This window comes from Mytilus californianus, unplaced genomic scaffold (genome assembly GCF_021869535.1).
Source record: "Mytilus californianus isolate M0D057914Y unplaced genomic scaffold, xbMytCali1.0.p SCAF_12, whole genome shotgun sequence".
NCBI lineage: Eukaryota > Metazoa > Mollusca > Bivalvia > Mytilida > Mytilidae > Mytilus > Mytilus californianus.
The window spans coordinates 9004196-9029658 of NW_026262604.1; the positions used below are offsets into that span (position 1 = coordinate 9004196).

The window sequence follows — 25463 nt, forward strand, 5'->3', positions numbered from 1 at the left end:
ATTTCATATCAAAAACAAATTTGAGTGACGTCATTTTCACTGTTCACGAGTTGTTTCCCTTTTTTGATTGAAAAAATTGCTGAATATGCCGTATATGTACAAGCAGGGGCATTTGTATCACATGGACACATTCTTATTTGATTTAATGCTAACATATTAGGAAAATTTGACATACACATGCAAATTTGCATGTAGTCATCGCAGTAGGCCAAACCTTTTTCTTTAGACTTTTGACTTACGACATATGGTTTGAAGGTTGATAACTTTCTCACGATGTTGTATATTGCTATAACCTTTTTGTGTCATTTACCTTTGACCTTATGTCAAATAAATTGATTTTATGGAACATTTTTATGTCCGGTTTTCCAAATTTAGTATAAACCATGCCATTTGATATTCTTTTAAATGATTTTACATTGTTTGACTTCCTTGCTCATTACTTTGGTCAGAAAATGATTGAATGTTTAATAGACCATGGTGATAGTGATTTAGTACATGAACGCTTCATGTGGAGGAAGTCACCAGATGACAAGAACAGTAACATAGACTTCATTATTGAAATACCAGAAGAATATTTTGAATTATATTTAGAAAGGTTTATAAAGGACTGGTCAGCAGGAAACGTGAGAGTTATATTCGAAAATAACAATATGAAAATACCATTATTTAGACAACAGCTATTACAGCACTTAAAACAACTGGACAAATCACAGCAAGAAACTTATGCCAGTGCCAATGATACAGTGTTACCAAAAGGGCACCAGGGATCAGGTGATACCCCACTGATAAGAGCTTGTTATCATGGTTATACTGATATGGTACAGTGGATGTTCCAAAATGATGTGGATGTGAATCAATCTGGAAACGATGGGGTTACTGGACTGTTCATTGCAAGTCAGAACGGACATACTGATATAGTAATGATGTTGTTAGAGAGGAATCCTAACATTGATCTATGTCGAAAGGATGGCTGTAGTCCTCTGCTCTTGGCAAATCAAAACGGACATACAGATATAGTAAGGTTGCTATTAGAGAGAAATCCTAACATTGATCTATGTAGCAAGAGAACTGGCTGCAGACCTTTGTATTATGCAAGCAAGAATGGACATACTGAAATAGTAAAGTTGTTGTTAGAGAGAAATCCTAATATTGATCTATGTCAAAATGATGGATGTAGTCCTCTGAACATTGCAAGTCAGAACGGACACACTGATATAGTAAAGTTTTTGTTAGAGAGGAATCCTAACATTGATCTATGTCGCAATGATGGATGTAGTCCTCTGTGCATGGCAAGTCAGAATGGACATACTGAAATAGTAAATTTGTTGTTAGAGAAGAATCCTAATATTGATATATGTGACGAAAATGGCTGGAGTCCATTGAGACAGGGAAGTGAGAATGGACATACTGAAATAGTAAAGTTGTTGTTAGAGAGGAATCCTAACGTTGATCTTTGTGACAATGAAGGCCGGAGTCCACTGTACATAGCAAGTTGGGAAGGACATACTGATATAGTAAGGTTGCTGTTAGAGAGGAATCCTAACGTTGATATTTGTGACAATGAAGGCCGGAGTCCACTGTACATAGCAAGTCGGGAAGGACATACTGATATAGTGTGGTTACTATTAGATATAGGAAGAATTGGTATCTATTATGTTGATTTATCTGACATTCATGGTTTGTAGTCCTCTGAACAACAATGGAACAAAGCAAGACAGCAAGGACATACTGATATAGTAAGATGACTTTTACAGAAGAAGCCCTATGATGGTCTATGTGAGAATTGACTTTTTCAAATATATTGTTTTTGTTTGTTTTTTTTTTTGGTCTATTGCTTTTCATCTGATGACTTTTGTCTTTGTTTAATATCTACTGCTTTTCATTCCATTTTGTCTTTCTCTGTTTTATATATCTTGGTTTTCATCCCAATACTTCTTTCTCTGTTTGAAAGCTACTATTAGTCATGCCAATACCTTTGCCTTTATTTGATATTAATGGCTTTTCATTCCATTACTCCTATCTGTCTCTATTTGATATTTACTGCTATTAATTAATGTAATTCCATTGCATCTTTCTCATATCATTTATTTTGCCTCTGTTTAATATCTACCTCTATTCATTTCAGTATTTCTTTCCCTGTTTGATGTCTACTTCTATCTGCTCAATTACTAATATCTCTAAAAAAAAACATCATGGTTACAAAACACATGCAGTATAGGTTCAAATTACATAGATATTTCTACTCTTCACCAGGAACGTAACGTACTTAATGTTGATATGTGATAAAACCATTATGTTGTTCTAATTTCTTCTATGTTTTCTTAAGTCACATTTCTTTCGACTTGATTTCATCACAAGGAACATAAGAGATATTAATTTTGATGTGCAGTAAAAACCACTCCATTAATTCTAACGAATATATCTTTACTCAAACCATTACAGATTGCATTGAACAGAAGAGACATAGTTTATTCAACTGTAATTCAGTTGTTGTCGTTTGTTGCAGTATATCATAATTGTTGTTCGTTTACTCTTTTGTACATTTATCAGACCGTTAGTTTTCTTGTTTGAATTTTATGACGTTTGTCATTTCGGTGCCGTTTACAATGTGGTATGGGTTTTGATCATTGTTGAAGGCTGTACAGGGACAAACAGTTTCTGACCTTCTGTAGTGCATTTCTAATAAATTGAACGCGTATCAAAAACCCACTTGTCTTATGAGACCTCTGTTTTGCTATCACTAAAAGTGTTCTCTTAAAAGAATTTTCACTGCATTTTCATTCTGAAGATTACTTTTTATACTGAATGTTTTCAGATTGGATTACACTACATACATATGCACCACTATCTTATGGATATTATTCTGTTATTTTATTTGTTGGTTTGTTAAAATTGCTGTTTATTTGGAGTTCGTGGTAGTCATAATTTTTCATATTGTCATTTTAGTATATTGTGTTTTGTGTAATTGCTATCCATGTTGATTTTTGTTTTAACTCTACATTTTGTACATGATACTGTTGTAAATTAAGTTTACAAATTCTGTTAGCATTACTTATGTTGTTGGATTATTTACTAAATGGGGCGTGTGAATAGGACTCTTTCTTCATATTGTCATTTTATGATATATAATTTTTTTCCTATCAATGTTAATTCCCATTATTCTACTGTACATTGTGTACATAATATTTGTGTTGTTTATGTTACTTGTATATAAATGTTTATGACTTCACAATGTATAGTTTGTCTATCACAGAAAAAGTCATGTTCATTTGTATTAATAATGTTCGCTCTTTTGTTTAAAAACAGCAAGCTTGTGAAAATACTGTAAGACAGTTATATGTTGACAGTATATTTAAATAACTTCAAAAGCAGAACGAAAAAGTCATGAGAAAGTCCTTGTCCTCGTTTTCATGATATAATGTATTGAAAATTTTATGGGGAATGATTCTCTCTAATTCTTTTTTATACAATTGGTATTTAATCTTTCAAAAATTATGAAACAATAAATTTATTTTACTGTAAAATATAAAATGATTCTGTTTTAATTTTCTAGAATCAATTAAGAATCTATGCGACCGCTTCTTACCCTTTTGCAAACATGTAATTGTAATTGTAATCATCCATATGATTTATGTGTTTGAACTTTTGATTTTGCCAATGGATTGTTAAATTTCCGTTTTCAATTTTCCTTGGAGTTTTGTCATTTTACTTTTTGGTATTAAATAATAATTTTGAAATGTATTGATATATAAGCTGAGTTAGCTCCTCTTTGTGAAAGCTATTTTGTTTCTTTACAGATTAAGTAAAAATGTAATGTTTTTTTTGAAATAAGATTGTTTGGTAACCTAAGGGAATTTATGTTGTAAATAGTGGGATTTAAAAAAGAAGTAGTCCATCCGTTTTTGATGATTGGCTAAAACTGATTGGCAGTGATTTATTTCGCCTTGATGATCATTACTATTTTGTTATTATGAATGATATATACTGTTATAAGGAAGTGATTTCTTTAAAAAGGAATGTTCAAGATATTTAGAGTATTTTTTTTTGTTGAGATTTCAGTGTAATTTTAAAGAAATGTATGCAACAGTTTTTACTCTTTTTGCAAACTGTCAAAACAAAATTTTGTTTTAATTTCGGAGATGAAGAATTTGATTATATTTTCTGTAATTGTAATCAACCAAGTGTTGGTCTTTAAAAAAAGTGATTTGAATCCAAAACATTGTAAAGGGCTGATTGAGAAGTAAGATACTGGATTAGGAACTGCAAAATAACATTATCATTATTATATAAAAGAAGTTCTATGTAAATAATTAAAAAAAAAGTTCACTCCTTTATTTCCAAATAACCAGCTTTTTATAAACTGTTATCAATTGATAAAATATAAATAAGGGATTTTGAAAGGTAAAAAAAAGTCCGTATCCTAGTTTTTGAGATATAATCATTTGAAAATGTGGCTGGAAATGATTTTCACTAGATGTTTCATTCATTTTACATTGGCACCATATTTACAAAAACTATGAAACAAATATAAAGGATTTTATAAGATTTTCAAAAATAGCCCTTTAAGCTATATGCAATACATTTTTTAAAAGATAAGTAGGCGTTAGCTGGCAAATGATTTATTGACGATGCATGGATATAGCTTAAGGATTCCGAATATCTAACATTGTTTACATGGATTGTACATATGCATATAATTATTTGGATGTTGAAATAATTATAAAATTTAAAATAGAAAATGTGTTTGTTGTGATATATTTAATGGTAACCACCCCATCGTGACCAAACTTTGATCACCCTCTAGTGAACAACTATCTTTATGATATGTCAGCTAACCGACCCCCTGCAGTGAACCAAGGGATGAAGGTCAAAGTGCATGCTTATATGTACTTCATCCTTGTCAAATCAAAATTATAAGACGTTGTATGACTGTCAAAGAGACAATTGACATAGATTTTTGGAAATGTAAGGCATTGTCTGTTAGAGAGGAGACCCAGTTATCTAAGAATTTCTGTCATTTTATCAATACAGTACAAAGGCTGATATGGTTTTGAGTAAGTATTTCGAATTTGTTTAATTCCAAGTCAGGAGTACATTTTGACATTTAATGCCTTATTTATCAAATGAATATCATATGGAGATATGCCCCCTTCCTCTGGAAGTCAAAAATCTTCTTTTAAAGTCAACCTCAAATTGTTCCCCTGACGATCTTATCTTGATATATCACCTTTCGTCTAAAGTCAGAATGTAATGTAATACTCAATCCCCAATTGTCCCTCCTCTGATCGTCTGAAGACTTATCGCCCTTCTTCTACAAGTCAGGAGTGTAATTTGACAAACATTCAAAATCAATATATTGTTTATAAGACGATCGTGTGAAGATATACCAACCTACCAATAAAATTTAGAATGTAATGTAATACTTAATCCCAAGTTGTTCCTCCGACGATCGTCTGAAGAATTATCGCCCTCCTTCTAGAAGTCAGGAGTGTAATTTGACAAACATTCATAATCAATATATAGTTTATATGACGATCGTGTGAAGATATACCATACTACCTCTAAAATTCAGTAGTTTAAAGTGACAGTCAATCCCGAAATTCTAGTATTTTCCTGACGATTTTGTGAAAGGACACTTCATTTTCACTGAAAGTCAATCCTGTAAGATGATAGTCAGTCTTCAATTGTCCCTATGAAAATAATGAATAGAAACACCGCCCTCCAACTTCAAGTCAGAGGTATGAGGTGACAGTCAATCGACAATTGTTCCAAGGACGATCGTTTAGTTAGATACCGCCATCCCTTAAAAGACTGGAGCGTAATATGATTGTGCATCCTCTGACGATCGTATGAAAAGACACGTACCTAATTATTCTGGTCAGTGATCTAATGCGACAGTCTAACCACAAGTAATGCCATAAAGATCGCGTGAAAAGATACTGCCCTCACCTTACAAGATTAAAAGCAAGGCAAAATTATTAATCCATGACGATCGGGTGAAAAGACATAAACCTTAACTTTATACAAGTCAGGGTTTTACTGTGGCAGTTAACCACTTGTCATGCACATGAAGATCGGATAAAGAGACAATACCCGCTCACTACAATTCAAAGGTATAATATAATAGTCAGTCCACAACAGCGTCCTTAACAATCGGATGAAGGGACACCACCCTGCCCCCTATAGTCAGAGGTGTAACGTTACAGTCTGTCCCAAATCATTCCTCTGCCAATCGGGTGAAGAGACAGCACCCTCTCCAACAAATTCCAGGTGTAATGTTAAAGCAAATCCCCTGACGATCTCGAGATAAAAAAAATACCACCTTCCCTTAAAAAGAAAGAAAACATATTTTATAAATACAAAAATAATATCATGTACGAAAAAATAATAACCAGTGTCTATGAACATTGATTTTGTTCAGAACATAAACTTATTAATTTGTCAATAGCTTAACATTCATTTGAAAATCCCTGGTTGTACGTTGTGCGTTGAGCAAGTCTATTTATTTTTCAGATCTTTTAAAATTGTTGATATAAACAAGAGTAAAAATACACATTAATTGAGCAAACCTTCAATGTGAGCTCATCATGTCGAAAAAACGTCAATATCGGTAGCCATGTAGTGCCTTTTATATATAATCATGAGGAACACACTTTATTGTGAGAATCCTTGTTTATTTCTACGTAGATCTCGCTTTTACGAACAAACTTCAATACCGGAAGCCATGAAGTGGTATGTAGTCCAGATCTAGAGCTCATTTGACGAATAAACGCCATGATAAGCTTACCATGTCGGACACACTTCATTAACAGTTGCCATGTAGTTTACAGATCTCACTATGACGGACAAACGACATGTTTAGCTTGCAATGACTCACGTAAATGCGAAAAGCCATATACTTGATGTAGTTGTATGTTTAACGCATGACTGACGAACGAACATGCAACTAGCCATATAATGTCATGTAAAACTCTCGTAGCCATGTACTGTAATGATAAATGTCGATAATATAGTAAGTAGTCATAAAGTTCCATGCAAAGCTCATCATGACAGACATATGTATCCACGAGCAGATATACAGTGTCATATTGAGCTCAACATAACGTAAAAATGTATAATGTTTAGTCACGTAGAGTCATTTATACCTATATATGACAAACACAGGTCAAAGCAAACAGCCTTGTATAGTTCCATGTAAACCTCAGCATAACGTACAAAGGGCAATGCAAGTCGCCCTGTATAGTTCCATGTAGAGCTAATATTGACGCATAAACATCAATGATGGCAGCCATCTATAGTGCATCGTAGAGCTCATCACGACGGACAAACATCGATGGGATTGGCCCCGTGTAATGTCATGTTGAGCTGACCAGGACAGACAAACACTAATAACAATGGTTATACAGTGCTATGTAGACCTCAGCAGGACAGACATGAGCGAGGAATGTCAATGCAAGCTGCAATTTATAGTGCCAAGCAGAGCTCACTATGACGGACAGGCGGCAATTGAAGTGTATTGTAATAAACGAATAAGTCTCTATACTTTGCGTTGTGTTACTTTAATGATAAAAATCTATATCGAAGGATGTCGCAAAAGTATATCTTTGTATAAAATTAAAACATTTCTTTAACTGTCCATATACTAGTATATGAAACGTAAAAAATATGATTTAAAGTATGATGGGTAATTACTTTGTCCCTGGAGGTTTTCAAATCTATATTGTATTCGCAGGTAATCTCTTGTATTGGCGCTTGTCAAAAATTACGCTGTAGACGGTAAATTTTCAATAACTACATCGTTGCGTTTTCCTGCTTCAAAAATTGTAATTTCTTTCAATATCCCGTGTCCTAATTCTTTTAATTCCAAGTTGTTGGATCCGTTTTCCCTTGCTAAGTTTTGTCTTACAGCTGACGGTAACTTATTTAAGATGATTGGTATGAGCAGTGCGCCATATAAATCTCCCGATCTACATAAGGTCTCTAGACCTCTTGTGTATGCTTCTTGTTTGTCGTAATAATTTCAGAGGCCAACAGGGTCGTATTGCGGTGGAGGAATTTCCAACAGGGCTTTCATGTAGGCATTCGTCATTTTATGTGGCTGACCAAAACGTTCTTTTAACAATTTGATAGCTTCCGTATAATTATTTTTTGTGAACGGTAGTCCATCAATACAACGAACGGCTTCATTACAAAGTTGCGATTTCAAATATGTGATTTTTGTTTGTCGGTAAGTGTGGGATAATAGTGTACAGGTATTCGAAGTTTGCCACATGAGTGTTTCTCCTGTAATGTAGGTAAAATGAGTTCCGGAAGTTGGTTATTTTGCGTAACGTTTGGCAGAACATGGTACATTTGTTGTTGAACAGAGCTGTATGTATTTTGTACTGAACTATGCTAATTCGTATTTTCTGTTGATTGATTAGGCAAGGTGGTTATATTCGAAGTTGGTGAATTTGGGTATTTTTTCGAATTTGTCTTATTTTAGTATTCAGAAAGAATTTATACTCATCTGTCTGTAGAATTTCATCCTCAACATCCTCATCCTTTGTTAAATTTAGAATTTCTTCATCAAGGGCACGGGGGCCTCGGTGGCCGAGTGGTATAAGTAGTTACTAATGTAATCACTAGCCAGTCAACACTGAGGTTCTGAGTTCAAACCTCGCTCGTGCGGGTGCACTCGACTCCAATCTTAATTGACTAGGATTGTCAGTTTTCCTATCGAAGGTCGATGGTTTTCTCCGGGCACTCCGGCTTCCTCCACCAAAAAAAAAACTGGCCGCCACGAAATAGCCCAAAAGTGGTGCTTAAAAGTGACGTTAAAAACACAAAAATCAAAAATCATATCATCCATGGACTAATAATCTTCTGCTTTTGCAAAAGTGTTTTTAACAGTTCTGTACTTTCTTCTATCTCCAAATCTTGCTCTTCATCAGATTTTCTCAAAAGTCTTGTTCCAACACTTTTATGGCCTGCTCTCACCGCTTTCAGTTTACTTTCCATCCTGGCCACGGCACCAACATATATTGAAATAAACGAGTAAGTCTCTATACTTTGCGTTGTGTTACTTTTATGATCCAAATCTATATTGAAGGCGCCCATACAAAAGGTACAGAGTAACGTTATAAACATAAGACGTAAATACGGAACACATAACGTTAACATTTGCATTATATTCACAACAGGGAGCACCCGTGTATAGTGCCGTGTAGAGCTTATCATGAAGGACAAATATCAACGTGAGCAGCCATGTATGGCACCATTTAAAGTAAATCATGAATTAATCACGTAGTAAGTACACAGTACCACTAAGAGCTGACAATGACGGACACACGTCAATTTTAGAAGCCATGTATGAGGCATTTTAGAGCTCATCATCACGAACAAACATCAATACGAAATGACATGTGTTACTATGAAAAGCTTACCATGTCAGACACACGTTAATGCAAGTAGCCATGTTGTGTCATGTTCAGCTCATCATGAAGTTGAGAAGTCAAGAAGATCCTTGTCTGATAAATATCATTATTTACTTAGAGTGAAAATTACATTGTTCATCCAAATAGAAGTATTTCTGTAAATTGTTTGTAAATGTCAGGATATTTTGATTCTGTGAACGACTTTTCTTTCATTTGTTTAATCGAAAATGTATTAAAAACGGCTTCATCAACTACATGGTCAATTTTGTAAATTTCCTGTTTACAAAAGTATGAATTTTTCGAAAAACTAAGGATTTTCTTATCTCAGGCATAGATTACCTTAGCCATATTTGGCACAACTTTTTGAAATTGTGGGTCCTCAATGCTCTTCAACTTTGTACTTGTTTGGCTTTATAATTATTTTGATCTGAGCGTCAATGATGAGTCTTATGTAGACGAAACGCACGTCTGGCGTTATCAATTATCAGCCTGGTACCTTTGATAACTATTTATTGCACATTTATAAGTAAAGGCATTGTAATGGTATATTTGACTTTGATAACTTAAAAAAAATGTATTGTAAATAATTACTGGCTATCACATTATAATCATGATAATACTCTACTTTCTTTCATCTTCATTTTAAGGTTTGTTTTCATTTTCTAGAAAAAGATTTCTTATGTTTACATTTTGCATCATTCATATGTAAAACCCTGGTTTAAAATTTGAATGGAAACATATTGTATTTAGCAAAACAATTCTATACATCACACTATTATTGTCTTTTATTGTGTCATCGAGTTTTTTTCAAAGGTAATGAATTTATTTGTTGTGAAATTAATGTGTCCGGACTTTCTAAGCTTTCGCTTATTTGTAGTTTTGAAACACAATTTATTTTCGCTTCGTTTTTATTTTGAAATTGTGTACATAACCTAAATTGAGAGACTGTTTCAGTACATATTTTCCTGCACATTTCAATTTTGTACGAAATCTACGTTGAAGTATTGTAGCTGGTTTTGAAATATAAAAGGTAAGTGATCTTTTTTCTTATTGAAATGACTTCAATTGTACGTTCTTCACTGGACGTTATCGTATTTATTCAATTGAGATGATACACACATGCAGGGTTGAGTACTATGATACATTTCTTCAAATTTACATACATTATCTCTAAATCATAAATCTGATATCAAGTACATTCCACGTAGCATTTTAAGAATTTACTTGAAATATAATAAACAAGTTTTTAAAAGGCAAATTTAATAGAGGAATATAACCTCTCTTAAGAGCTGCATTTATGGTTAATTTTAGACCTCTCATAACGTTGTCTTGCCAAACCACTCCCCTTTCCAAAATCCAAGATCTGTACCTGGTTATTGATTTATGAAATTGGTGTATGTTTTACTGGTATACCGAACTAGAGGTTCTCAAGAGCCTGTGTCGCTCACCTGACTCTACTTTGGTTTTAGAAATCATGTAAAGATAGATAAAAATCATAACAGATACCCAAATAATGATTTAGGCCAAATTTGGATTAATATTGGTCCCGTTATTTAATAAAATATCCTGGTGGCCATCTTGAACAGTAAATCTGCAACAAAGTTGCAACACTTGGTCAGCACCTCATAAAGAACATTCATGCCATGTTTGGTTTCATTCCATTCAGTGGTACTCTAAAAGAAGATATTTGTATGTATTTCCCATAGGGTCCTATGTTAAACTAAGTCCCCTGCTGGCGGCCATCTTGGATGATGGATCGGCTGCAAAGAAACAACACTTGGTCAACACCTCATAAGGAACATTCATGCCATGTTTGGTTCTATTCCATTCAGTGGTTCTCTAAAAGAAGACATTTGTATGTATTTCCCAAAGAGTCCTATGTTAAACTAAGTCCCCCGCTGGCCGCCATCTTTGATGATGGATTGACTGCAAAGAAACAACACTTGGTCAGCACCTCATAAGGAACATTCATGCCATGTTTTGTTTCATTCCAAACAGTGGTTCTCTAGAAGAAGACATTTGTATGTATTTCCCATAGGGTCCTATATTAAACTAAGTCCCCCGCTGGCGGCCATCTTGGATGATTGACCGACTGCAAAGTAACAACACTTGGTCAGCACCTCATAAGGAACATTCATGCCATGTTTTGTTTCATTCCATTCAATGGTTCTCTAAAAGAAGACATTTGTATGTATTTCCCATAGGGTCCTATGTTAAAGTAAGTCCCCCGCTGGCGGCCATCTTGGATGATGGATTGGCTACAAAGTAACAACACTTGGTCAGCACCTCATAAGGAACATTCATGCCATGTTTGGTTTCATTCCATTTAGTGGTTCTCTAGAAGAAGTTCAAAATGTAAAAAGTTAACGACGACGACGGACGACAACGGACGACGGACGCCAAGTGATGAGAAAAGCTCACCTGGCCCTTTGGGCCAGGTGAGCTAAAAATGTAAGTATATATATATATATTGTTTATTTGAACTGGATAGAGTTAACAATTTGGCGGTAAGTTAAATATTTGTCACTGAACTTTGACCAACCCATATAAATGACAATCTCTTTAAACACCTATAGGGTGTTATACTTTCGGTATTAGAATTTACTGATAAAATGAAAGAATCTTGCCACTTGATTCATTAAAAATTCTTGATGAGTTATCATGAGCTTGATCAAGATATCCAAACACACTGCCAAATTTCATAAAATAATAATTATGATAAAAAAATATATATATTATCATAATTGTTAAAGATATACATATAAATAAACATAAAAAAAACATTGATTTTGAAATTTCTATCATCTTTTTATTTTATTTTAGTTATTAACTTTTAAAAATGGTCAAAATACATTACCTTTTACATATTTTAAAAATGTAATAGACTTTAGTTGACTTCTTAACTGATAATTCTAAGAGTTTCATTTTTGATAAATGACCATATAACCGATGTCTTGGGGAAATGATGTACCTTATTTTCCTGATTTAGATGTACCCCACACAATTTTAAAAAGGGCCCTCAGTAGACATTATGTAACTTAAATGATACAATAAACTAAAGTAAGAAGTGGAAAGTAAAATCACAAAAAATACTATCTCCGAGGAAAATTCAAAACGGAAAGCACCTAATCAAATGGCAAAATCACACATCAAACACATTGATAACAACTGTCATATTCCTGACTTGGTACAGGCATTTCCTGATGGAAAAAATGGAGGATTAAACCTGGTTTTATAGCTAGCTAAACCTCTCATTTTTATCTGTATCTTTGCACTGCATAAGGTCATGATTTTTTTTCTGACTGTTAATAACGTTTCTACAATAAATCCAATGGATGGTGAATGTGAACTGATTGTTAATTTAGTCTTGAATACATAATTTCTTTATTAGTTTTTTATTGAATTTAATCTAACTGTCAATAACGGCGGGTTTTATGTTGCTGTTTTGGGGATGTATAAATACCCTGCAGCGTTCGATCTGTATTTATGTTTGATGTGTTTTACTTTGTATCGATCTTATTACTTTAACCTTTTTTCAACTGATTTTTTATAGTTTGTTCTTATGTTGTGCTTTTATACCACTGTCCCTGGTAGGGGAAGGTTAAGCGCTCACAAACATGTTTTAACACCGCTCATTATTTATGTGCCTGTCCGAAGTCCAGAGCCTGTAGTTCTGTGATTGATGTTGGTTCGTGTCTGTCATATTTGTTTTTTGTAAATTGTTTTGTTATAAATTAAGCCGTTAATTGTATTGTTTCATTTTTTGCCGGGTTTTTTTTATAGCTGAATATACGACAATTGGTTTTCCTCATGTTGAAGGCTGTACGGTTTTTGTCTTAATTGCTCACATCAATTTGGGTGGACAGTTGTCTCATTGGCAATCATACTACATCTCCTCATTTTAATATTGTTGTGTAAGAAATTATTAACTTTTTAAAATTATACGAAGGATCTCTTTGATTACTTTTAGAATCGGTTTCAGCCAGATAAAATAATTTAGACTGACGTTACCCTTAGTATTTCTGGAGATAGGCTTCAAAATATAACGATAGCTAAACAGATAATTCATAAAATTTGTACTTAAAACGGCAAAATGACGGGTGACACATCTGGATCAGACTCTGTTTATACTTCGGAGAATCTGTGATCACCACTGGAGTTTTGTCGGGTTTGTATTACTCAGTCTTTGTGGTTTTATGTTGAGTTTTATAGACTGCTGTTTCAGCCAAGTCTTGTCAGTTTGGGTTCGACTGACGATTTAAAGTATTCTACTTGGTATCTTCCTCTCCCCTTTACATATATGTAGATATAAGAAGATGTGGCATAATTGCCAATGAGACATCTCTCCATCCAAGTCACAACCTACAAAAGCAACCCATTGTAGGTCAAAGTAAGGTCTTCAACACGGAGCCTTGGTTCACACCGAACAGCAAACATTTGCATGTAGTTGAAAATGATTTATAACGATTTCGAAATTTAAACTTAGGTTGGCTTTTTCCATATGCTCTATATTTATGCTACGCTCTGATATATCAAGAATCCAACAAGTCCGAAAAAAAAGGCCGTCACTTGTCAAAGCAACCTCGGACTCAATGACGCCATGTCATCCGCCATTGTCATATTTTCTCTGATTGTTTGAAAATCTTTCTTTACTGAGAGGAATCTTTTTTCTTCTTTATGTGAAACTTTTTTCATTTTAACCAGGTATCTTTTTTTTACAAGAACTTATTCTTGAAAAGGGGATAACCTCGGACCATTGTTATACATGTATCATTGATTACGGATTTTAAGTTGTCTCCTCTACGCTATTCATTCAACTATTTAACTCCCCTACCACCAACTCCATTAGGATAAGTGTGGCAGATAATATTTTCATCACATTTTTTACAATTTATTGCTATGTTTCATTAACATTGTATGTATTTTGCTTTTATGCCTATCAACCAAAATGTTTCAGCATCAAACATGTTAAAACAATATTGTAAGTAAATCAAATATTCAAACCTGTGTTATATATGAATAAAAACTAAAGGCGACTAAAGACACCATAAAATCTCTGTCACTAGTTTACAGTAGCAAAAGTGATTGGACACAAGTTATAACTTGAAAGTGTAAGATAAGAATAAAAGAATCTGAAATAAGATTGAGAATCAAAACTCCAAAAGAGACAGAAAATTGACAGCATATCAGTTATATCCTGTGTCTGGAATGCAATCTTCTAAATCTGTTAACGGTTAGCAGATCTGCTCAACAAATGCCAATCGTCTTGTTGCTCATGGTAGATAAACATTTTTCGATAAGTCTTGTTCGGTGGTGTAAAATATAAAAAATAAACACTTTATGAATTTAATGCGTCCGAAGCATTTCTCCGGATTAATCTTCATTAACACGCTCAAAGCCGAATAATTGAATGTCAAGAATATATAATAACTGAAACAGTCGAATTACTATTTGCTACAAAGGACATAAAAATAGTAAAAAGTAAAATCACAAAAATACTGAACTCCGAGGAAAATTCAAAACGGAAAGTTCTTAATCAAATGGCAAAATCAAAAGACAAAACACATCAAACGAATGGATAACAACTGTCATATTCCTGACTTGATACAGGCATTTTCTTATGTAAAAAATGTTGGATTGAACCTGTTTTTATAGCTAACTAAACCGCTCACTTGTATGACAGTCGCATCAAATTCCAGTCGACTATGGAATATTTTGCCAAATTTGTTTTTAAATGTAATATTAATACGACAGTTACAGTTAGTTGTATCTTATATTTATTGTCTACTGTATATGTGGCTACTTTAAATAAGGGAAACAGCAGTATACTTCTGTAAATAAGCTTTACCAAATTCTCCAAAGGTCAACTTTCCTGTGATAGTTGAAACCTTAGTTTTTTTATAATTTCTTGATGTATACGTGGACAATCTTAGAAAAGTTTGTTATAAATCATACCAGTCTCGAAGTACTAACAACTCTTCTGGTGATACTTTCGTGTGCTGATATTAACAACAAAGGAAAGGACGGCGGAATTGTATCTATGAAATATAGTCTATATCACTGCCTTTTTGTATTTTCTTTTGGTAAGGTACATTATAATTGACTTTGACATGTTTGACCAACATCTGCTTTTTTAATATTAATTATATATTTTCTTATATGAAAAAGAACCCGCATATATAAATGTTTCGCTCCTGTGATATCTTTTGTCAGATTGTTCGAAACACTGGGGCTTTTTTCACTGCAAGCAAAGTGATGTACTTGGTGAAAAAAAACACATACACGTCGAAATAATCGTAACTTCATCTCGTTATAGACCCTAAGTCATCGATTTTTGACGTTTTTTACTACATACTAGGTAACGGATTTATTAATACACAAATAACGAAGTCGGTGACCATGTGATTATTTTATATCATCAAAACAGAAATTTATGTATCAACACCATATAGTTTTTTAAGAAAAATCTATTGAGTAAAAATATAAATGTTTTTGATTTTTAGGTAAATTTAAGAACATTTTTCGTCGATTTCATGTGCTTCCTATACAGATGTTCACCTATTTTAAAAGAATTCAATCAGTAATATTTCAGAAGATAAAAGAGATCGATGTATTATTTTTTCGATTTTCAGATATAATTCAACGAGCCAAACTGCTATGCAAACTTTTACCACAATCTGTAACATAGCCCATTTACTGTTCCTTGACCTTAAAGCCTTTCACATATGAAGTTTCAACCGATCTTAAATGAACTTAAGGATGAGACACACGTGGAAGTGTTATAGAAATCAGATTTATATTTTCTAAGGCAATATTAGTTTACCAAAAAGAAAAATAACACAAATTCCGAACTCCAAGGGAAATTCAAAACTAAAACACCTTTATAAAATGGCAAATATATAAATATATTACAACAAAATAAGGCACTCATATGCTAATGAAACCTTTTCATTATTTAGAGATACACATATTTTTACCATATAATATATAATATACTGTATTGGCAAAAATACATCTCACACTTATCCAAAACGTCTTTGATACTCGCTTGACATTTGCTATTTGGATTAACTCGTTATTGATACGGATGACAACACAAGATTAAAAAAAAAGACCATACATTTCCGTGTAAATTTCAAGTGGAAGCCCAGTGGTGATAATAAAAACAGAAAACTTTTCTTTTGATACATTGGTAAGTTAACACTGATTGATTGATTAATTGGTTGGTGTTTAACGCAACTTTCAACACTACTGTGCTAATTCGATATTTTTTTCTATTGGCGAGAACCATCGCGCTTCGGTGGGAAAAATGACAATCTTACTCAATTAAGATTGAAGTCGAGTTCACCTGCCACGTGCAGGATTCGACAGGCTAGTGACACAGTAGTCCGACTACTTAAATCACGTGGCCACCGAAGCCCCTTAGATAATACTGGATGATAACCCTAAAAGTTCATTCTATATATATTTTTTTTTTAAATTGCCAACCGACGTTTACAACATAGGTATTGGTATTTTGACTGCTGTGACTCGTTTAACGTTCAGCAACCAATATCACTTGTTATACAGTGTGACATCTATTGAAATGATAACAGAGTGTAAACGTTTCTAAAATCATAGCATTCCTTAATTCAAATAATTTTGCTGAAACAGCCGTATATATACGTGTTTTATTCCATGAGTTTTCCCGATGCAAGCGAAATGAAAATTGTTTCAGCGGTAACACGTCTGTCTCGAGTACAACACGATTAATCAAGATCTATTTTAAATTTCGTATTTGTTTTTTCTTGGTTTAGCATGAATGCAGTATTTAATATAAAGTAGGAAAATAGATTATAGCTGCGCACGGATAACAAACAATGTATTCTAATTGAAGAACATAATCTGTCAGCTGTCGGAATGTACATTGTGCGCTAAATTGTAGAAAAGAACATTTTGAAATATAAAGTTTATAAAGACAGAAGTGAAGAATTCACTACCCCAATCAACACCCTCATAAAATTATGCGGATGTGTATACGTTTTATTCTATAATCAGATAATATAACCTTAAATTTCACCAGCTCCAAAGCATTGGAACATAGTAAATAAGGCGGACTTGATTTACCAAAGGGATATTCAAACTTACAAGTCGAAGACAAACTGACTACGCCGTGGCAAAAGAAAAACGGCAAAAAGACAAACTGTATACTAGTATTAGTGTCGACTTACAATATAGAATTTACACACTTCAAGACTCCATGACCATGGAAATACACCCAAAATATCATACATGTCATATAAGATAACAAAATTGTCTTGAAAATTGAATATTATTTTTCTTTTAAACTATTTCAGTATTCACTGTATTTGTATACTTGGCATATTACACAACTATTGAGTTATGTCTAAACATCGTGACCATGACAAAATAATCTGATACCTTACATTGGCATACTGTAACAACTGTGTGACACTACATTATGAATATATGATCTAAATAAGGCCGTTACATTTAATATTGTGTTATTGCTAAATCATCAATTCATGTTTAAATACTATCAATTTCGTATTCCCACCCGCATACATTAACCCTAATGACATTGTCGTCAAAACTATATTATATCTGCATGTGTAATACTAGTATCGTATGTCAGTCAAGCAAGACCGGGTGTGAGGTATTGGACTCGTTAAATTAAGAAGATGATTATTGTTTCAAATACATTGTTTACCTCAAACAAAGACAAATTACTGAAAATTATTATATAGAGACTATTTCTACATGTTTCTATGCCTTGCTTCTAAATTTCAATTATGCACTGCTGTTATCCGTAAGAACTATACTCAAATGAGGATATTATACGCATAAGCTTGTAAATAACTCATGTGCTTAGCGAAATTGTTAAGTATTTGAAGAATGAATTACAAGGCACAAATTTAGTTTTTTGTCTGCCAAATTTATAACCAACAAATAAACGGGAAACTGGGGCAATTGATTTAATTTTATAATGCAAAACCGTAATGTTTATCTGGGACATACCATTTTATTCTATTCTCGTGTAGACAATTTATCCAATGACGTCGTAAATAAAAAATTGTTGAATCGAATTATAACACGTTGCCATTGTTTCTTGTTTCTTTTCAAACAAAAACTAAGATTAAAGACAAAAAGTTAGAAATTGATATATCCAACCGTATCTGTTTTAAGTTGAAATATTTCTTTAAGGAAGTGACTTATCTACAAATACATGTACACATCTCAAGTTAGTATAAAGTAGATTTTATGTTGCAATATTTGAAAAATCAAAACGTCTTTTTGTCTCTGGGTTAATTTGCTAGAATAATTGAATAATAAAAAAAATTGAAATACTATTATCAGGTAATAGTCTTTTTTTTATTTTGTTTAAAAATGAAAATAAAAAAAAATCGAATTGATAAACTATCAAAATTGAACAAAATTTACTAATTCTCCCTTTATGTCACCTCTTCAGTCTAAATAAGTTATCTCTGATAAAAACATTTGAAATGCCCAAAACAAACAAATCAAAACGTGATAATGAACTTCCTGTTGCAGGGTACAGTGAAGGGAGTCGGTGTTCCTTTTTTTCAATTATCACTATATTAAAGCGATTAGACCGTCCCATAATATCATCCTTGGTTTAATGAGAATTCTTATATTTATTGGGAACAGATTCAATAATAGAGTTTTTGTTTTAAAATTCAATACTTTTAGATATACCTTTATGACAAAAAGTACAATAGTGATAAGAACAACACATCATATTTATTTTGTCATTTCATGTACAAGGTTTCTTACCTGTATGACGGTAAGTTTGAATAATTTTCCAATTAACATGTTGATTAGTATTCAAAATGCTTGTAAAGTCCATTGACAAAACGATAATTAACTTATTTTAATCAAAACCTGATTGATATTTTATCTATATCTATATTTTATTTAGGACACCGGAAGAAATTGTAACGGGTGGCCACGGTTTAACGATGTAAAGATATAGAAAAAATCATCGGTTGATGGAATATTCGTTTCACATATAAATATTTTCCAATTGTTGGTACTACAATCCTGTCCATTTTCCTCAAATGTGACCTACAAATGAGACTTATCATCGAGTTTGTTCTAACATGACCGACACGACGGGTGTCACATATGGAGAAGGATATGCCTACCCTTCCGGGGCCTTTCAGATTTTTTTTATTGTGTTGTATACTAGTGTTTGTTTGTCTTTTTCGTTTTAGATGAAATTCAAATTACCAGATGGGAGAATGACTTTCTCTTGCTACTCATAGTCTTTGTCATACATAAATATCATACATATGTATTAACATATACTATTTTAAGTTAACGCATGTTGTAAATCTTTTACTTGTACATGTGTAAATTGATTAATATAAGAGATCAACCAATTTTCTCTTTGAATTATCTGGAGTAAGATTTATTCACGTATTTATTCAACACGTCAAATAAAGGCAACAGTAGTATAACGGTGTTCAAAATTCATTAATCGATTGAGAGGAATCAAATCCGGGTTACAAATCAAAACCGAGTGAAACACATAAACTATAAGAGGAAAACATAGAAACAACACGAACTCCAAAGTGCAACAAGAACAAACGCCAATACATATAGAAACGAACTATTTGATAAAAACTGCCATATTCCTGACTTGGTACATTAAAAAAAAATGGTGGGTTGAACCTGGTTAAAAGACATGCCAAACCTCCCGCTTTATGACAATGTTAAGTAATATCACTTATACAATACGTGACAGAAATACAGCACAAACACACACAAGAAAATGCATAGCAGAGAAACACACAAACAAATAAAATAATAGTCGACACAACATATGAACCGCAGAACAACAACCAGTATATTATATTAACTCTAATAACGACAAGAACCACAGGATATCAAAAACAGTAATGTGCTTACGTAACTAACATGCAATTTCGAGTTTTATACAATTATTTTCACAATATTCGTCCAAACAATTCTCATGACAATGATGTATGGAAAGGCAATTTTGTAATTATTTGGACTACAATGGATTAGACATATCAAAATATCCAACCGAACGTATAACAGACACATCAAAAATAAATCCATGAATGTTGGATGCACAAAACACCGAGACACCCCGCACAGCAATGCAAATTCACAGCTATGCAATATCTGACTTCATTATTTTCCTTATTATGAGTCTATCTTTAAATAATGGTGTTATTGAGCAGCCTCTCCTACTGTAACTAACACACGTATATTTGATAGTAAATTTTTACTTTGTGCACCAAGTTCTGCGTCATAAACTTTGTCAGTTTCTGGTTAACCATTTCTTTTAGTACATTTCACTGATGAATTATTTAGCCACTTTAAATTATCATCATTGATATACTATTTCAAAATTTGCCCAAGCTTAACTTGTTGATAAAGTATAAAAATGATCTTCATATCCTGCCAACAAACAAACAAAATGTCCATCGTGTATTTCTCTTTAAAAACATGGACCATAAGAATGTAGTTTAATTACTATTTTAAAAATTCAGATACTTTGCATAAATTAAAGCCATGTTGCGTCAATATTTTCGACTGTTTAAAGACACCTGCTACAAGTGAATCAACACCTATCGTTTCTTCTTGTAAACGTCAAAAAGGGAAAAGGAGCACGTGTAAGACATGTGATATGCTAATCACGACTCCTAATTTTACCTGTAATTTAACAGCTAAAACGTATTATACTAGATCTTTCGAGCCTCTGGACTGTTCCACGGACACTGTCGTGTACGGAATCGAATGTACTTTGTGTGGACTACTTAATGTTGGTGAAACTCGAAAAAACTTTACGTAAAAGAATGAATCAACACCGGTCTGATAATAAAGATCCGCAATTCAGGGTTCTTTATAACCATTTTAATCAACCGGACCATGATCTTTCTTTATCTGTGAAAGTACGCATCATCGAGAAAATTTATCACCACACAAATATATATATAGTCCTGTACTAAGTACTCCTTTCCGTAAAGATAGAGAAAATTTCTGGATAAGGGAATTAGGGACTGCAATGCTATATGGTTGCATGATAATGTCAAAGGAGTAGGAAATTTGTCAAGTCCTGCCTGCAGTGATGTTAATGTAATGAGTTTATTAAATACTAGCTTACGACACTAAAGTAGCCATGGGCAAAAACATTACCATTGGCCTAATGTAAAAAGGTCTTCCAAATCTAGATCGCCCTCTGGGAGCTTTGATGGCCTTCTGTCACATCTTCATCATCCACTAGGGTTACATTACACTAGAACTATTTTTTTTTCACTGCCTGTTAATTTTCTTAAATGTTTGGGAGATTATGCACTTGACAAAAGATGCATCAATACATTTTCTCCAATATACAGACTTGTCAGTATAATTTGTGATGTAGCTTTTTTCCGTCTTTTCAAACCAGTAAGATCGGAACCTTTACATGAGAAAAAGAGGAAATTCCTTCTTGTTCACATTATAAATAGAGGAATTGATGCAATCAAAATCAGTCTGTATCCTACAGTTACACAAAAACCATTGCACCCAAAGAATTTAACTATAAACAAGCATTGCCGGACATTGACTTAGAACAATACCTAAAAAACCCTCTGACATGTGACTGTTCCCACTCGCCTTATAATTACAGCCCCTCTGGCCATCTTATTACTGGGGATCTAAACATCATTCAACATGAAAATCTCCGAAAGGTGATTTCTCATTGTCCTAAGTTTAGAGAACCCCAACACATCAATTGAAACCATAACTTCAAAATAATTATGGATTTCATTGAGGACTACGCCAGAGCATGGACTAAACGAGAAGAAGTTGAACTGGACACTTTGTCAGAATGGGTCAAAACTTTGCATTTATAAGTTGAAAAACTGTGTGAATGATCGACCAAAGTCCGTTTTCAGAGGCAACGAGGCCATGAAATGTCTGTCATCTCTTCATGATAAGTATGTTGTTGTTCCTGCGGGCAAAGCTTCAAATAATAATGTCTTTGTATGTAAATCGTATTACTACGAATGTCTTGTAAAAGAATTAGGAATAAATGAGCACTCAGGTAATCCCACATACAAAGACATATCATTTGACAAGGACGAGATTTTGGCAAATCATAAGTCCTTCATGGTTCCAATGAACATTACATTGAACAACAAATCGGAGGACTTACCTTGTTTGTATCGGATACCTAAGCTTCACAAAATACCGTACAAACAACGGTACCTTGTAGGCTCATCTGCATGTTCCACTAAAGAATTGTCCATTAGATTGACAAAAATTCTGTCCGCAGTGAAAGAGGAGGGTCTTCAGATATACTGCGAAACTGTTTACTCACGTAGTGGTATTTACCATATGTGGATTCTTGAAACTTCGAAAAAACTTCTGGATAATTTTAAATCTCGGTCTTTTTCTAAAAGTAGTTCTAACAAAACTTTTAATTTTTCAACCCTGTATGCCACCATTCCCAATGTGAAATTATAATTTTGAAAATACTTTGAACGACAAAATTATTGTATATTTCTTTCTGTGTGACGTTTACATTCTGACGTCAAACACGCGATTCTAAACTAGAGTTGATGTGAATGCAGTCACAGGACTTCAAATATTTCAATCCTTTATGGGTTGATTTAAAATACATATATAAGCAAGCAATGAATGTAGTTGTTAAATTTGATAGATGCTTTTTGTGCTTCTTTGTTAAATATTTGTTTGTTTTTGTACTAATTGAGATTGTGATGACTGCTGTACCCCTATTTTGACAATTTTACCTATTATGTCTGTTTTGTTCACGCATCGTTGTTTATATAATGGAATTTGCTGCGACTGTCATACAAGTGAGAGGTTTAGCGCTATAAAACAAGGTTCAATCCACCATTTTCTACATTTGAAAATGCCTGTACCAAGTCAGGAATATGACAGTTGTTGACCATTCGTTTGATGGGTTTAATCATTTGATTTTGCCATTTATTAAAAACTTTCCGTTTTGAATTTTCCTCGGAGTTCAGTATTTTTGTGATTTTACTTTTTCATTATATTATGTTTCATTTATGACTTAATCATATTCCTTTATAAGCGTCAAATGTATATATCCGTCAAACCAAGAAATGATAATCAGCGACATCATGATCGTAGTTTAAGCAGGCAACTTATATGAAGTGTCAAGATCCTCATACAATTATTTTAGTTATTTAATCGCGTTAATATTAAACTGTTTAGGAGCAGGAATGCCGTTGTTAAGTAGCACTTAACATTTGAGTACGATCAACAAACTTATAATTCATGAGCTTTTGACAATTCAACAATATCAATCGCCACTTAAAAATGTTCCAAATATAAAAAAGAAGATGTGGTATGATTGCCAATGAGACAACTCTCCATAAGAGGCCTAATGACACAGAAATTAACAACTATAGGTCACCGTACGGCCTTCAACAATGAGCAAAGTCCATACCGCACAGTCAGCTATAAAAGGCCCTGAAATGACAATGTAAAACAATTCAAACGAGAAAACTAACGGCCTAATTTATGTACAGAAAATGAACGAAAAACAAATATGTAACACATAAACAAACGACAACCACTGAATTACAGGCTCCTGACTTGGGACAGGCACATACATACAGAATGTGGCGGGGTTAAACATATTAGCGGGATCCCAACCTTCCCCCGAACCTGGGACAGTGGTGTAACAGTACTACATAAGAACGAACTATAAAAATCAGTTGAAAGAAGCTTAACTCATCAGATGGATAAAAATACAAAATACTACAAATACAAGTGGACGTGGCCGCGTATTTGTACATCCAAACAACAAAAAGACACTAAGTAAAGATCTGGGAGTACTCGCAGTTACTGACAGCTAGTTCATGTTCAGTAATTGCCATTTTAGTTTCTTATTCGACAAGTGGAAGTTGCATAAACTATGTTCAGTTATAGTTCAACGACCCAAAGTTGTATGAAAAATTGTACCAAAATCTATGATATAGACCATTTACTGTACATTTGGTCGGGTTGTTGTCTCTTTGACATATTTCCCATTTTCATTCTCAATTTTATTGACCTTATTTTTTCTTTTGTTACATAATTGAATCAACACTATATTTCACAGCTCAATACAAACGTTTTCCATAAGCTAATCTATGGTTATACAGGACTAACACTATAATTTATATATACCTTGCCTCAATTTCTATCCCAACAATGTTAGATCTGCAAATTTGAGTTAGGAAATTTATGTGCCTTCCTCAGCGGGATTTTAATACCTACATCTGAGACATCATGGCATTACCGCCTTCACTGTGTCCAGCGCCGAGATCACACGACCAACTAGGCAATACGAGAATACTAAGCTTGCGATCAACAATCACTGATTAAATTATTTCTTGTCGATAATATGTTATTGATTGTAATATGTGAACAAATACTAATATGTATATAGATAATGATCTGACAGTGTTTAATCTAACTTTCTAGACCTTTCTGTGACTATTTTTTTTTGCAGAAGACAGTGATAGACAGTTGAATGACGACCATTAAAAAACGAATATTGGAACGAACTTACAATATGTAATTTGAACACTTACTCATTTGGTCATGACGACTAAGGAAGAAGATAATTTTCTCCGCATTGTTTACCTAAATTACCGAGTCGGAACAACTGCACTTAGAAGGTTTTTTGACAGTCTTCATCCTAATTTGCCATCAGATTTGTCATCTCCATCAAATAAGGCAATACTTTCAAGCCTGCACACACCTCCTAGAGGGCAAAGGAGAGTATTGTACCAGAACCAATGGAATATTTTACACCCATCACCAGGTAATTTTCTCATTCAATTTAGAATATAGATAAAAATAACGTAAAATAGAGACGCCTGAGGGTATTCTGAGGTCATCAATCTATAAAGGAATTAAACATCTAAAATTTGAAGTAAGTCGTTGTCAACAGGCACAAATTTTTTAAACTGATGCCAATTTACGATAAAGTTTTTTAATTAAATCTGATCTCTTGAGGTATCGAATATATTTATA

The 25463-nt window shown here is 33.3% G+C and overlaps 2 protein-coding genes across 6 annotated transcripts in view; both read left to right on the top strand.

The window, feature by feature from the left end:
* Positions 1 to 25463, top strand: part of LOC127721327 (ankyrin-3-like) — a 262076-nt gene that overhangs the window by 61672 nt on the left and 174941 nt on the right. The window lies entirely within an intron of this gene.
* On the top strand, positions 422 to 1767 carry LOC127721331 (ankyrin repeat domain-containing protein 50-like). Its single transcript, XM_052228083.1, has one exon. The coding sequence runs from the start codon at positions 453 to 455 to the stop codon at positions 1683 to 1685; it is 1233 nt and encodes a 410-aa protein (XP_052084043.1). The 5' UTR covers positions 422 to 452; the 3' UTR covers positions 1686 to 1767.